We start from the raw sequence: 15,155 nt of genomic DNA, 5'->3' as shown, positions 1-15,155 counted from the left end.
CCATCTTAGTCTCATCCGCATTCAGGATGAGAGCTTACGCAGCGTACGGAGGTTTCTCTGCTGCTGCTCTGTCCCCCCGCCCTCCGAATTTGTCATACGTCACTAAGAAAAGTGCGTACACTACGCTAATACTCTCTCCTGAGTCTAAGATGGCGGCGCTACCGGAAGGTAGTTAATTACGTTAATAAAATTTTAAATATGGATATTTCTACAACAACACCGCACGGATTACCCTCAGAAGACCTTTGTTTATCATCCTGGAGCCGTTTGGATTTAATTTGTGAAGGATGGACGCACTTTTTTTGGATTTGAAGGTCGTGGACTATGGCTGGACCCCGTAACATTACATTTAATCAACTGAAAGATCTAAAATATTTTCTAAAATATCCGAAAATGTGTTTGTCTGAAAAACGATGGACATATGCAACTTGGACAGCTTGGAGGTGAGTAAATCATGGGTTTAATATCGTTTTTGGCCGAACTATCCCTTTAAAAAGTAATACATTACAATATTAAGTTATTTCCAAAAAAGTAACTAATTGCATTACTTAGTTACTTTTCATGTAAAGTAATGCTTACGTTACTTTTAAGTTACTTTTTCTTGGCTGAGGCTTGATCTCTTTCAGGCCTTGCAGGTGTTTTAATGACTGAAAAGTTCTGCATTCAGAAATTGCATATTTCATCAAAAAAATGTCGAGCTCTGGCCCGCCACCTCAGTTTCTGACTCAAACTGTTCCCACACAGGCGTGTACACATAGAGTGCATAATGTGGCTATGTTTAGTATAATTCATTACATATTTAAATCTAAACAAAAAAAGTAGCTCAAATATAAATGTGTACATTTAAAAAGTTATGCGTTACTTTACTCGTTACTTCAGAAAAGTAATATTATTATGTAATGCACGTTACTTGTAATGCGTTACCCCCAACACTGGCTGCTACAATAGGCATAGTCGAAATAACAAGTAAATGACCTGAAGTGTAGCCTCCATCGTTTCTGATAAATCCTCCTGTCTTTCCTCATCTCCTCTATGGCGCCCTCCATCTGGAACTCCACGTAAGGGTTTTTAAGATCTGACATGCTCATGGTCATCATCAAAAGTCTCTTTTTCAGTTTCTAAAAGAAAAGTCACATGATTCCATCAAAACTAGTCACGAGTTTTGGACCACCAATTTTGGAATAAAACACTCTTGACTGTTTTTACTACCTTATCAAGTGTACTGAAGACTGCAGAAATGTTGAAGTCGTGCTTGCCACAACCTCCACTTATTTCCAGAGTCTTCATGTTTTTGCCATTGCTTAGAGAGATTTCTCCATGCTGGACCGGTGTCCAAGCTGTGCTGATGGAGTATGAACCCTTAACTCCACGTTTGCCCAGCAAACTCCAGCCACTGACCTAGAACAACATACAGTAATAAATTAAAAAGCTCAAACAGATCGGATGTTGCTTAATGGTTAAAAGCTACGGTTAATTGTTAGTGTTTAATCTGAGCAGTTTACCCAAAGGTTGCAGGTTCAACTCGAGCAAGAGTAAATCCATTTAACTTTTGGTTGCTCCAGAGGGGAAAGTGTATTAGTTAAATTGCGGTTTTGTGAAGTTCAACCAGAATTTATAATTGTGCATTCATGGGAACGGGGTACACACCTTGATATAGCTGACGGTGGGAGTGAACAGGTGTAGCTGGCCTTGCCTCTCTTTACCCCTGTCCTTATATAAGCCCTCCAATGTAACAGTTCGGATGTTTACTAGTTTTCTCGTAGTGATTTCGGAGCTGAAATGTGAGATGCCACGCTGGGGCTGAGTTAGTTTCTGGGTTACATACACATAAAGCCAGGGTGTGTCCATGTTGAATGAACCTGTGAATACAGTGAGTGACAAACAAAATTCACATGAGTAAAAAGTTTTGTTTTGTTCAACTATTTCTAGTTGGTGAGAAGGATATATCACTTATGCACCTTCCCAGTTTTGCAGTGAAGCCTTTGCTGACATATTCTTCCAGTGCAGACCGGCTACCAGAGGCATTTGATTGTTGTAGTTGATTTTAAGATGAGTGCTGCTCTCAGATTTTGGTCTCTTAAAATGAGAGTGCAGAAGCTGCGTTCTGAAATTTAGTCCTTTGTCTAAAAGACGTAAGCTGAGCTAGAAAAGGTAAAATATATTAATATAGATCTCTTTGGTACTCAATCCCACAATGTTCTATTCATATTCATTCGTAGTGGGCATCTAGATAAAAGAGTCAAACCTCAACAGCATAACTGGTTAGGCTGGGTCCAGACTGGTTTTTTAGTGACTGGTTTAAGAGGATCCTGTGTTTGTTACTGCTTTGGTTCCACTGCTTCCCATAGCTAATGTCAAGTGAGGACTGGATGTTGATAGGACTCTGTTCATGTCTGAACTGAATCTGTTGATGAGTACAATTCATCAATGAGCTGGTTAACACGTCAGTCATCTGTTAATAGGATAGTACGCATGTGCGTGTGATCACCAAACCTTTCAAATGTCAACATTAGATGTATACCTTGTGGTTTAGACTGAAGAACTGAGAACAGTGGAGTTCATGGGATGCTGTTATACGGTGTGCCTGGATGGTGTCAGACTCACTGTGTAGGTTCTGGGTCATGTGACACTCTTGCATATTCAGTGAATCCTCTGAAAAATATTGTTAGTGGATGAAAAATCTGTTGTGCTTGCATATTAACCCTTGTGCATTCTTTAAATTCACTACCCTTTCGTGTTGTTAGTGGCCAAAAAAGGCCACTAAATTAAACAGCTGTAAAAATTTATAAGATTTTTTTTTCTTCAATTTTTTGCATAAATCTGTTAATCAACCTCAGTACTGATCAACTAAATGTTTACAAAAATTCCATGATTTTATTTCTTTTATTGGCAAGTTTATAAGTGATGTTACTGATTTGGGGAAAATGATTTTCAATAAAACAAGTGATTGTGGACTGGATTTTTTTCACCTTTTTCACAGTCTTGGGCATGTCAAAGATTAGTAAAAACATTGGCTTTGATGCATTTTTTGTGTTTGTGCAGCATCAGATAAAAAAATTCTCTATAATTTATGGTTAGTGGCCATTTTTGCCCCATTGACTTCCATTATAATAACATTTTTGATTGCAGAGCCATGACACCTTATTATCATGCATTCTTGATTGTTGGTGGGTTTTTTTAGCTTAATTTCTGGTTAGTACAATTAAAGTTAAAATCATGGAATTTTTGTAAACATTTGGTAGTCTTGTACATCAGTCCTGAGGTTGATTAACAGATTTATGCAAAAAAACTGAAATAAAAAATTAATCTGATAATTTTTTTCAGCAGTTTAATTGGCCTTTTTTGGCCACTAACAGCCCGAAAGGGTAGTCAAATTCCCCAAGGAATATTGTTGAGTTTTTGAAAAATTTCAAAGCATTTTCTTAAAACATGTGTAAATATAAAACATTTTGTCACCAAAAATCATCTTATTTGCTGAAACAGAGAAAGTTGTGGGCAAATTAAGACTAAAAAAAAATAATAATTAATGGCCAAAAATGGCCCCAACAACACATAAGGGTTAAAGTGTTAAAGGGATGGTTCACCTACAATGGAAAATTCTGTCATCATTTACTTGTTCCAAACTTGTTTAAATGTATTTGTTTTGCTGAACACAAAGGAAGATATAAAAAAAATTGTAAGCAATCAGATCCAGAGCACCACTTACTTTCATAGTAGGGTAAAGTAATGAAAGTAAATGGGGCTCCAGATATGTTTGGTTACAAACATTTTTCAAAATATCTTAATTTGCCTTGAGCAGAAAAAAAATGTCAGAATTTTTTTTGGGGGGGTGAACTATCACTTTAATGCCCATTCACACCAAGTACAATAACTGTAACAGTAACTATTAGCATCCAGACCAGCGCACAAAAGCCTTCTTTTATTATTATTATTTTTTGAGCTTGCATGCTGAAGTTTTACATTTTAAATCTAATTGATTTTAATTGGTTTTCAGTGTTTATTGCTTATCAACTTATAAAAAAAGTTAAAACAACAATACTGTTCCTTTGTATCCAGATAGTTACATAGTTGTGGACTTTTTAATGTGTTGTCTTTCATTAAAAAAAAGTATCTAGTTATCATTATCAGCCTTGATGTGAACAGGTCTTTACGCCATGTCCTAACTAACCATGATGCTAAAAGTTTCTACAATAACTGCTGTGCACAGTCACAGTAAGTTAAAGAATATTTGGTGTTTATGTGCAGTTATTTTGGATCAATGGAGCATGATTTTGGACCAATGAGATATCACTGTGGGTGGGGCTACTTAGCATACTGCCACAAACATAGGTAGTTAGGACAAAATGACATGGATGAGATTTGATTGGTTTCTTTGTGTCAAGCTTTCACTGGTTGTCACTTTAGCATAATCAATATATTGTGTTATAATATATCATCGGTAGAAATGTCTTACCTTGTACACCAAACTTAAGCCTCAATGTAGAGCTCCATTCTGGGCCCTTCTGCGTTAGTAGGCCAAGAGCTCTGATGCCGAAAGCACTAGGGAAAAGAATCCCGGCATCTATGGAATAGCGTCTCTGGCCATCTTCCAAATTTCTCTCCAGCTGCACTGTGAATGAAAGCAGATCACAAAGACCTCTAATCCACTGACCGCCAACCAACACACCACTGTGAATAACAATGCTAAGTAATAATAAAGTAACAGTAATATCAGCAAATGCATGCCTGAGAGTGATGCATCTTTATTGAAGACATTTTTAAGCAAGGCATGTACTGTGATCTTTCTGCTGCGAGTATGTGTAGTGTTGACAGACAGGGTGATTGGATGTCCGTCTGCCATAACTTTGGCATCTAAGTGAAAGTGGGCTCTTGTCTCTGAAGCAGAATTCACTGTCTCCATCAGGCCCTTTAATACAATGGTGAATCACAATTAAACACATTTTTGAAAATGATAGCATTCCAATGAGAAATTATTAGGAATTCTTTAAGCAAATCTTACTTACTTTGATAAAATAATGGTGGATGTTGTCTATTAGTAGTTCGATTCTACCGGAATGTTGGTTGTGTAATTCCTCCAGCTGCCCTGTTATGAAAAATAATATTTTTTAGGATAAAGCTTTTATCATCAAATTGGTTAATGTGTCATACAGTGACATAACTCATAGTCTTTAGTTCTTAAGGCTATTTTTTTAACACTGAGAGACACTTCACTTTTTTTGACAATATGCTCATTTTCCAGCTCCCCTAAATTTAAACATTTTATTTTTACCGTTTTGGAATCCATTCAGCCGATCTCCGGGTCTGGCGCTACCACTTTTAGCATAGCTTAGCATAATCCATTGAATCTGATTAGACCATTAGCATCGAGCTAAAAAATAACCAACAAGTTTCAATATTTTTTCCTATTTAAAACTTGACTCTTTAGTAGTTATATTGTCTACTAAGACCGACTGAAAATTAAAAGTTGGGATTTTCTAGACCGATATGGCTAGGAACTATACTCTCATTCTGGCGTAATAATCAAGGACTTTGCTGCCGTAACATGGCTGCAGCAGGTGTAGTGATATTACGCACTGCCCGAAAATAGTCCCATTGGTTACTTTAAATAGCAGGGGAATATTTTTATTACGCCAGAATGAGAGTCAATTTTTATTACGCCAGAATGAGAGTATAGATCCTAGCCATATCGCCCTAAAAAAAAAAAATCGCATCTTTTAAATTTCTATCGGTCTTAGTATACAAAGTAACTACAGAAGAGACAGGTGTAAAATAGAAAAAATATTGAAACTCTTTGGTTCTTTTTTAGCGCGATGCTAATGGTCTAATCAGATTCAATAGATTATGCTAAGCTATGCTAAAAGTGGTAACTCCAGACCCGGAGACCCAAATGTTTAGCTTTAAAATTAGCATTTTTTTTTTAAGTGGAGTGTCCCTTTAATTATGTTAGTGGTTTTTTTTTAGTATTTGACCTTCAGGATGTACCACAAAAACCTTACAGATAAAAGAGCATTACCATGGAATATCTATAAATAAAAATAATTATAAATGTGATATTTGACATGATTTTTGTGCTTTTGAAACCTTGTATGAGAATGTTTTTTAAGGGATGAATTAGTTTCAGAATCAGCTTCTTTGGAGTAAGATTCAGGTCCAGTGACACATCTCTGGGGATAGTGGATTGTGGTGTGCCAAGAAAGAGAAGCAGAGTGACTTCTAGGGGCATCCAGGAATTACGCTGGCAAAGACCCACAGAAAGTGACAATATTTTTAGTTAATGCACATAGCACTCATATCTTGTCATTATATGTGATAAAATTGCATCTACCTGAGGTACAAAAGTATAGGCAGCTTCCAAGAGATACTGATTAAGACTTTTGTCCAGTTTGTGGAGTCTGAGGGTAAAAGCAACTGGACCCAGAGGAGGAAAGCTTCTCAATGTCAAGGGATAGGAGATTTCTGAACATAACTGCCAGCCAATCATCTTAGACCCTGCAAAATTACAATATTAAACATTTTAATCCTTAAAATGTTTTCTTTTCTATGGTATCAGTCACTAAAAATTTAAGTAACCCACATGTCTTAGGAGTGCACGTGTTCTTCTCCTTGAGATTTCTCGTAGCTATGAGCTCCTCTCTGGTGTCGCCACTCACACGAAACATCCTGGAGCTGTTTCATAAAGAAAAGAGTCAAGGCAAATGCCTATCTATATATAATTTAAAGAAACTGTAAGCACTACCTAAAGGTCAATATATCCATGACATCTTCTGGAGTGTTGAGGGCCACCTTTATATTTTGACCATGGTGCACATAAACACCTCCATCTAAGCTTGAAGAGGTTTTAAGCTGAGTGACCCACTCTGATCCAACGCGACCGAAAGCTCCATCCACTCCAGCTCTCACAGAGATAGCAACAAGTGCACTACAAAAAAAAAATATATATATATATAGCTTTATACACTTTTAGAAAAAAGCTACAAAAATGTCATTAGGATGGTACCTTTTAAAAAGGTCCTAATATTTACCTACACTGTAAAAAAAAAATCTGTAGAAATTACAGTATTACTGGGTATTACTGGCAACTAGCTGCCAGTAACTTACTGTAGATTTTACATTTATGTTATTTACTGGCAACAGTTTGTTCGAAGTTAAATGAACATGAAACATTTCCGTCTTTATCTTCTACAGTAAGTTACTGGCAACCAGCTGCATAATTACAGCTCATTTTTACAGTGTATGAGATACCAGTATGCATCTTTTTGGTAAAACGTGTGCTTTTAGAGAAGGTACCGCCCCAGTAACGACATTTGTACCTTTTTTATTGACTTCAATCTGACACTTTACTACAGGTACATACCTTGGTTTGACATAGCCAGCCATTGAGAAATGAGACCAGGTCTTATAGTTAGCAGTGCCTTTAAGTCTTAGTGAAAAGGCTGTGGACATGTTGATGCTCAGCTTCATGGGTAATCCGGAGAGGGATGGTAAAACCAATTCCTCTGCCATTACAATCGGCCTATTACTAATTTTAACCTCTTGCCCCTGAGAATAAGTAATAAAAATAATTGGGTAAGATATTGTTACTATACCATACTATACACACAGTCTGTAAAAACCCATGATTTATTTTTCATAAAATCATCCAACATAACGTAAAGAACATATAATCTTGATATATTTCATACTGAGTGAGTAAGGTCATGTCAAAGATTGAAATCGATATGAAATCAGTGATTGAAATCAAACTTTGATTCTCCTAATCTCAAAATTAGCAGCAATAGTTTTACACTTTCTGACCTTTAACAGCTTCACCAAAACCGCAGCTGTGCTAAGTGACAGCTTTCTCCTCAATGCATGGAGGTCATCACAGGTTAAAAAAGAGAGGTCACTGCCGAACATCTTCACATTAATCCAGCATCTCAAGGTTTTGTTTTTTTTCCTCTGTCCTGTGAACTTAAACAAAAAAATCAGGTAATGTGTAGATGCGTGAAACAGACACCAAACCACCATTCGCATAAGTCTCACCTTGGAACTTAAAATTGACGATTGACAGCCCTGCCTGGAGACATCCGCCTGCTCCTTATCACCGTTTTTTCCCACCTGTCCATACGTCAGAGAGTCTGTCTGATCCTGAGCTCTGGAGTTATCAGAAGGTGCTAGAGGATGTTCCTCAAATATGTTCCTCAGAATCAGCTCGAGGTTTTCCATTCTTAAACTGATCTGTAAACAAAAACAATACATTAAAGGTGACATATCATGAAAATCTGTTTTTTTCCATGTTTAAGGGCTATAATTGGGTCCCCAGTGCTTCTATTAACCTAGAAAATGTGAAAAGATTAACCCAGTAACTTAGTTTTGGTTAACCATTCTCTGCAACCGTAAAAAAATAGGTAATTGAAATTTGGCTCCCCTTGTGATGTCAGAAGGGGGTAATACCGCCCCTTAATCTGCACTAGCCAACCACAGCACTGCCATTTAGTGCAGAGATAAGCTCATTTGCATTTAAAAGGACACTCCCAAAAACAGCAAATTTTTGCTCACACCTACAAAGTGGCATTTTTAACATGCTAAAATAAATTATCTATATGGTATTTTGAGCTAAAACTTCACATACTTACTCTGGAGACACCAAAGATTTATTTGCCATCTTGTGAAATGTCCCCTTTAACATTATTACATCTGCTAAATAAATTTCAGTCTGTTGACTTCAAAAACTAGGACAAATGCACAATATCACTTTTATGGTGCTTTATGTGAGTAAACCTCACCTCCAGGAGATTGACAGCTCTGCCTAAGATGTGAACTGTCAGATTTGCCATAGCATAACGTGGAAGAAAAGATTCAGGGGAGAAAACTACAGCTCCCTCCATGTTAGCAGCAGCAAATCCTGAAGCAGATATGAGACCAGAAATTAGAGTTGGAGAAAATTGTGAACATTGGCAAAGTCAAGAAATGTTAAAACCTGCAAATACCCGTGTCCACCGTGTAGTCCATGTGTGAGGAATATTTCCACGGCTCAGCTTCAAAGTCTTTACTAATAATATCATCTGGCAGTGACTCCATCAGATCTTTCTTTAGAGGGTCTTCTGTCTTTTGGATATTGAACAGGTGGCTCCAAATGAATGACCCAACTGAGGGGATGACAGGAAGTCAAAGTGTACATCATTTCGTAGCTTAACAACCTTTTTTAATATGAGATCTGATTAAAGGAAACACCACCGTTTTTCTATATTTTACTATGTTTTACCTCAACTTAGATGAATCAATACATACCTAATTTGTTTCAATGCGTGCACTTTTAATCTTTGTACAGCGCTTCTTGAATATGTTAGCATTTATCCTAGCCCCATTCATTCCTTAGGATCCAAACAGGGATGAATTTAGAAGCCACCAAACACTTCCATGTTTTCTCTATTTAAAGACTTTTACTGTGGATTCACACCAGCCGCGGAAGAGGCGGCAAGCGCGGATGATTTACATGTTAAGTCAATGCAAACACGCGATTAGGCATCCTGCGGCGCGGTACACGCGGTAGCCGCGGCGCGGATGTCGCGGAACGCGCGGAAGGCGCAGGGCGTTCCGCGCGAATTGAGCGTTGCCGCGGGAAACGCGCGAGTTCAAAAATCTGAACTTTGGCGGAATTCCGCGCCGCGTTAACCAATCAGGAGCTTGCTGTAGTAGTGACGTGATTACAGGAAGTGAGCGGAGTGGTGTAGTCTCCGCGGAGTCGCAGAAGCCCCTCCCATGACGCGGATTTCCGCGTGAATTTCTCGAATGACTAGAATTTCACGCGCGGCGTTCACGCGCGGATTAAGCGAGTAAACTCAAAATGTTCAAGCGGCAAACTGGACGCGGTTCACGCGTTTTTGCCGCCTCTTCCGCGGCTGGTGTGAACCTACAGTTACACAAGTAGTTACACGAGTAAGTATGGTGACAAAATAAAACTTTTGTTTGGAGCCATAGAAATGAATGGGGCTAGGCTAAATGCTAACACATTTAAGAAGCGCTGTTATTTCATCTAAGTTGAGGTAGGAACATGGTAAAAAATTGAAAAAACTGTGGTGTTTTCCTTTAAGACTTTAAATCAAACCATCTTGATAAACAAATTCAGTTCATTCAATGTGACTCAAACCTTGACTTGACTTCTCGATGCTTAATGTTGTTTTCACAATTCTGAAGATCTCCTGGTTTGGGCAGTGCATTAATTGCTGATATGATGCGATTCTGACCTCCACATGCTCCTGTTGTCTCTGAAATGCCCAAGCGAGGACTTTTCTCTGGTAAAAAAAATCCAAGAAGGTAAACATTTATGAGTCACATGACAAAAAATATGATATGAATCCTTAACTGAAGTTAGTCAATATAAGCTGAGAATCTGAAGCAGAGGGAGAATAACAAAAAAGACCCCAATAGTTCTCCTTAACAGCAAAACATAAGCAGTGGGAAAATTTAGACTTTCTCCTGAGAAAATTACCCCAGATTTCTCCTCTAGACATTTACTGAAGATCTGAACTACGATACCTTCCATTTCAACTTTCTTGATCAGTGAGGAGTTACTATAAATTATAATAATAAAGCTGAATTAGTTTAAGACATTCAACTGTTTTTTATCATTATAAACTCATTAAATTATTCAGATTATCCTAATTTTCTGCTTTTTTATTTTAGAGCATACTATTTATGTTAGCACTTCTGTGCGTTGTCACCAAATTAAATTGAATCATCTTAAAGGGACACTCCACTTTTTTTTAATATTCTCATTTCCAGCTCCTCCAAAGTTAAATATTAGATTTTTACCGTTTTGGAATCCATTCAGCCGATCACCGGGTCTGGCGGTACCACTTTTATGGTATTACACAATATTATGCAGTGCCGAAATGATATTACGCAGTGCCCAAAAATAGTCCGCTGCTATTTAAGGTTACTAAGGGGACTATTTCCGGCTGCTGCATAATATCATTGCGCCTGCTGCAGCCATGTTGCGGCAGCAAAGTCCTTGATTATTATTACGCCAGTATGAGAGTATAGTTCCTAACCATATCTGCCTAGAAAATTGCAACTTTTAATTTTTTGTTGGTTTAATGCAACCATGTTATTACAGAAGAGTTTTAAATAGGGAAAACATTAAAACTCTTTGGATATTTTTAAGCGGGGTGAAAGGTCTAATCAGATTCAATGGATTATGCTAAGCTATGCTAAAAGTAGCGCCATACCTGGAGATCAGCCGAATGGATTCCAAAACGGTAAAACGGTTTAACTCTAGGCGAGCTGGAAAATGAGCATATTTTCAAAAAAGTGGAGTGTTCCTTTAAAAAGAGTTGAGGAGAAACATCCAGCACAAAGTTATGAAACAACTAAGAACTATACAACATTTGCTTCTCTCTTCATGCATACTCATGTATTCATAATACTGACATCTTCATTGCATGGTATTCTCCTGAACGCTCGTATAGCAGCCAGCCGAAGCTCCAGCGGCACAGCATGATCTTGAACACAGCGGCTCAGTGTGGAAATAAGATCCGAGACGGCCATGCCTGCATTCTCCACTGCTTTTAACACATGCAGCAACTGTATAAAACAGAAAAACTTTCGTGTACTGTATATATCATTTCAGAACATCTCTGCTGTCTAATGTCCCATTCATATCTTTCTACCTCTGTGATCTCCAATTGGTCATCTACTACACATCCAGCCTCAAGTGTTTGCTTCAATGCATGGACAAACTGCTGGACTTCTGTGATCTCGTTGCAGGGGGTTTGTTTCTGTTGACACACCCTGTGGACCAGTGAAGAGACAACCAGCAGTGCTTTTGGACGGATAAGAGGATCCTGCAGCAGGGCCTGTTGAAGAAAGAGCCACCAAATGAATATGCCAAGAGGGTGAGACTACGTGTTTCTGTGTTAAAATGAAGGCTAACTTAAACACTTACACTAGTGTGGCCAATCATAGAAGATGTGGGGTAGGAAGCAAATGTGATAGTATTAAGGAGAGACAAGGCCTGCTCCTGTTCAACTTCCTTATTCAGTATGAGGTCTGTAGTGAAGAGGATGCAATCCTCACTTCCACACGCTGACAGGGTCTCTGATAGGGGCTGCCTGCCGTGACAGCAACATCAACATGACCACCATGAATGCAAAATACAGTCTTTAGATAGTTTTTCTTCAAGTACCATGTAAATACCAAGGGGTAAGGTTGTGGCATGTCCCATTTACAGTAGCACTTGATGGTTGCATACACCATCTGGCACCAAAAGTAACTTTTCTCCTTTCCCCCCTTTGTTGGCATTTTTGACCATAAAGGTAATTGGCAAGAATTGATTTAGGATGCAAGTTTCAATATCTCATACAGTTAAATGGGGATGCCGATGGACCACCATCTAGACATTTTAAACTTCATATATAAAAATTGTTAAACGACTAACCAGTCATCTCGACATTTGAAGGATGCTTCTTTCCACAAGTCTCTCAACTGATTGGATGACAGGGACCTCAACTGGAGCAATAGATTTAGGAGAAGCTCTGATTGCTATGAGAAGAACATATGAGAAACCTTAATTCGTGTAAGTTATGAACGTATTAATAAAGTGAACGAGCACCTGACCTGTTGTTGATCAGCGAGGTGAGCACACAACCTCCTCACAGTGTTGGTAACCTCCTCAACTGATGATCCGCCAAGCTTGCCTGGGTTTTGGACTTCTGCCTCAAACACAAGACTAGCCATGGTGCCTGTGTTCTGGACTAAAATCACAGTGGAAATGTGCATTTTGCATAATATTGCAAGTGTAACATGCAGTTAATTCAAAAACAAATATGATCGTAAGGAGCAACAACATCAGAAGCACACATACCTGAACCCAACGGTATCACTTCAAGTGTTCTGAGAAGAGTTAGGCTAGAAATGGTCTTGGTTTCTGCTACTTCTAACAGGCCTGGTAAGGGCACCAGTGACACTATTTCTGTACAGTTGACCTTGTTCATCATTGTCCCACCGTAGATCTGGACGCATGTGAGGCTGGCACTCACGGTCTAAACAAAACACAGAGCAGCTTAAACTAAAGCCAAACTCAAATCATTAACCTATAAATTATAATTTAAAGGGATAGTTCCCCTCAAAATGAAAATGCTGTCATCATTTACTTACCTTCATGTTGTTCTTAACCTTTCTTTTGATGAACAGATGATGGTAACCACACAGTGGATGGTACCCATTGACTTCCATAGTAGAAAAAACAAATACTTGGGAAGTCAATGGGTACCATACATGGTGACATAATTTTCATTTATGGGTAAACCATCCCTTTAATGACTTGTTGAGAGCCAACACACAGTTATGAAGTATGGAGCTTACCGTGCCCTCTTTTAGGGGGACTGAGTGACTCCAAAACTGACTGATTCTGTCACTAAGGCACTGTTGCAGGTTTCTGTTCTTTATCAGCGTTGGTCCCCTTTGTTCATAAGAACTCAAGCATGTCCCGTACACATCAGTCTGCAGTGAAATTACATAACAATTAAACAACATTGTTGTTAAACATAAATGTACAACAGTCTGTATTCTAATTATAATATTTGTTAATTTGCATGGGTCAAATATGCCTTAAAATTTTACTAACGTGTTTTGGGACAAAAGTGAGTCGTATAAAAATTCAAGAAGTTTATCAAAACTCTCTCACCTCTCTCACTGTTTCCCTAACTCGTCCCGAGTGAGAGGTCTGGAGCATGCTCAGAATGGATCTCCTGATATTGAGGGTCCACACCTGCTCAGCCTCCTGTGGGCAGAGCTTTGTGACCTTTCCCCCTTCGAGCGAGAACCGCAGGGGGTTCTTCTCCAATGACTCTCTGAGAAATCAAAACACCAGATGGACCTTAAACCTTTCACTGTCATCCATGATGCCTACATACTTGCTTTCTGCAACAGTGTGTCAGTGAAGCATTACAGTTAATCAAAAACATAGAAACTTGGAGAGCTTTGATGAGGTTTGAAGTACAAAGTCCAGCATTTGTATCAGCATCTGTACCTGACAGATGTCATAAGTGTGATGCATCAAGAAAAAGTTTTACCTGATGTTTTTTAAGCGAAGCACAGAATTGTCTCTCTTTGATGAGCTATGCTTTATTTGTATGTTCCTCAGCTATGGCCAAATATATAAAACAGTAAATCAATCAAATGCAAAGGTATAAAACATGAAAACCAGCAGAATGTTGTATGTTTTGAAATAACAGGGTGTATCCGATGCATTTGTGAATCTTTTAAGATTTTAAAGAAAACATACCTTTAGAATCATCTCTGGACATCCTGGTCGAACATCAATGTCAACAACACAATCCAAAGCTAACTGATTGCCTCCTAATGAAGGACCTTTCAGGGTACTCGCTATTGTTGTACTGTATCTATAGGTGTGCCTTTGCGCCTTCTGCACATCTGTACACACATGCACACAAATGCACATAAACATACATCTGTATATGTATGGGTAAATAACAAAATATTTTTAGTTTGTCTTACCAGGGCAAGTAGACTTGCAAAGTTCACCTTGGTGCAGTTCGTGACAGTCAGCTTGAACAAAAACAGTTAATAGCTTTGATCATCAATGCATCTACAAATACACACACAAAATAATTATATTTTTACTGATATTAAACACTTACCAGTCAAGAAGACGAACAAAATAACTAATCTAAGATTTCTGAGTAATAAAAGGTTGACCCGTGACATGGCCATAAATAAATGTATTCAGAGCAATGCCCAACAACAAGCCTTCATGGAAAAGATCATTACTGGGAAAGCATAACCACTAGTGAATGGATAGATGTGGGGCCAAGCCTTAAGAAAAACCCACAGGACACTCAGACACCAATCAGAAGACAGTCACTCACTAGGGGTCAATTCAGCTAACCAAACTTTACTACGTACTAACGGACATTTTAAGCTGAAATCCCAGTTAGTATTGTCAACAAATAGTTATAGATATGGAATAGAAATAAGTTTTTTTTCATGGTTTAGTCAATAATATTCTTAAAAAATATATTGTTAAAATCAATGATATTTTGATTCGATTTGATTAAATAGTCATTCAAATATTACAAATAATAATTTATGAAAAAGTTAAGTTAAAAAACATTCAAAACATTAAAAAGATATTTCAGAATTTTGTAAATATA

At 38.0% G+C, this 15,155-nt stretch overlaps 1 protein-coding gene across 1 annotated transcript in view; it reads right to left on the bottom strand.

Annotated features, from left to right (window-relative positions):
* The window catches only part of LOC135750414 (uncharacterized), a 44,592-nt gene extending 29,813 nt beyond the window's left edge, over positions 1-14,779 (bottom strand). Inside the window, exons 1-31 of the mRNA XM_065269215.1 lie at positions 14,643-14,779; positions 14,500-14,550; positions 14,267-14,415; positions 14,055-14,125; positions 13,667-13,832; positions 13,345-13,482; positions 12,845-13,022; positions 12,598-12,734; positions 12,419-12,522; positions 11,927-12,092; positions 11,652-11,837; positions 11,413-11,565; positions 10,130-10,274; positions 8,970-9,128; positions 8,766-8,884; positions 8,023-8,217; positions 7,795-7,950; positions 7,355-7,539; positions 6,737-6,919; positions 6,575-6,666; positions 6,326-6,489; positions 6,082-6,235; positions 5,004-5,083; positions 4,726-4,906; positions 4,454-4,609; positions 2,522-2,652; positions 2,246-2,404; positions 1,959-2,142; positions 1,648-1,859; positions 1,210-1,398; positions 976-1,118 (exon numbers count right to left, since the gene is read on the bottom strand). Coding sequence (XP_065125287.1) covers positions 976-1,118; positions 1,210-1,398; positions 1,648-1,859; positions 1,959-2,142; positions 2,246-2,404; positions 2,522-2,652; positions 4,454-4,609; positions 4,726-4,906; positions 5,004-5,083; positions 6,082-6,235; positions 6,326-6,489; positions 6,575-6,666; positions 6,737-6,919; positions 7,355-7,539; positions 7,795-7,950; positions 8,023-8,217; positions 8,766-8,884; positions 8,970-9,128; positions 10,130-10,274; positions 11,413-11,565; positions 11,652-11,837; positions 11,927-12,092; positions 12,419-12,522; positions 12,598-12,734; positions 12,845-13,022; positions 13,345-13,482; positions 13,667-13,832; positions 14,055-14,125; positions 14,267-14,415; positions 14,500-14,550; positions 14,643-14,715 — 4,559 coding nt within the window. The 5' untranslated portion in view covers positions 14,716-14,779. The remainder of the gene's footprint in view (positions 1-975; positions 1,119-1,209; positions 1,399-1,647; positions 1,860-1,958; positions 2,143-2,245; positions 2,405-2,521; positions 2,653-4,453; positions 4,610-4,725; positions 4,907-5,003; positions 5,084-6,081; positions 6,236-6,325; positions 6,490-6,574; positions 6,667-6,736; positions 6,920-7,354; positions 7,540-7,794; positions 7,951-8,022; positions 8,218-8,765; positions 8,885-8,969; positions 9,129-10,129; positions 10,275-11,412; positions 11,566-11,651; positions 11,838-11,926; positions 12,093-12,418; positions 12,523-12,597; positions 12,735-12,844; positions 13,023-13,344; positions 13,483-13,666; positions 13,833-14,054; positions 14,126-14,266; positions 14,416-14,499; positions 14,551-14,642) is intronic.
* Between the last annotated feature and the right edge of the window lie 376 nt (positions 14,780-15,155).

Source organism: Paramisgurnus dabryanus, chromosome 6, assembly GCF_030506205.2.
Source record: "Paramisgurnus dabryanus chromosome 6, PD_genome_1.1, whole genome shotgun sequence".
In the NCBI taxonomy this organism is placed as follows: domain Eukaryota; kingdom Metazoa; phylum Chordata; class Actinopteri; order Cypriniformes; family Cobitidae; genus Paramisgurnus; species Paramisgurnus dabryanus.
This window is presented reverse-complemented; position numbering and strand designations above follow the sequence as displayed.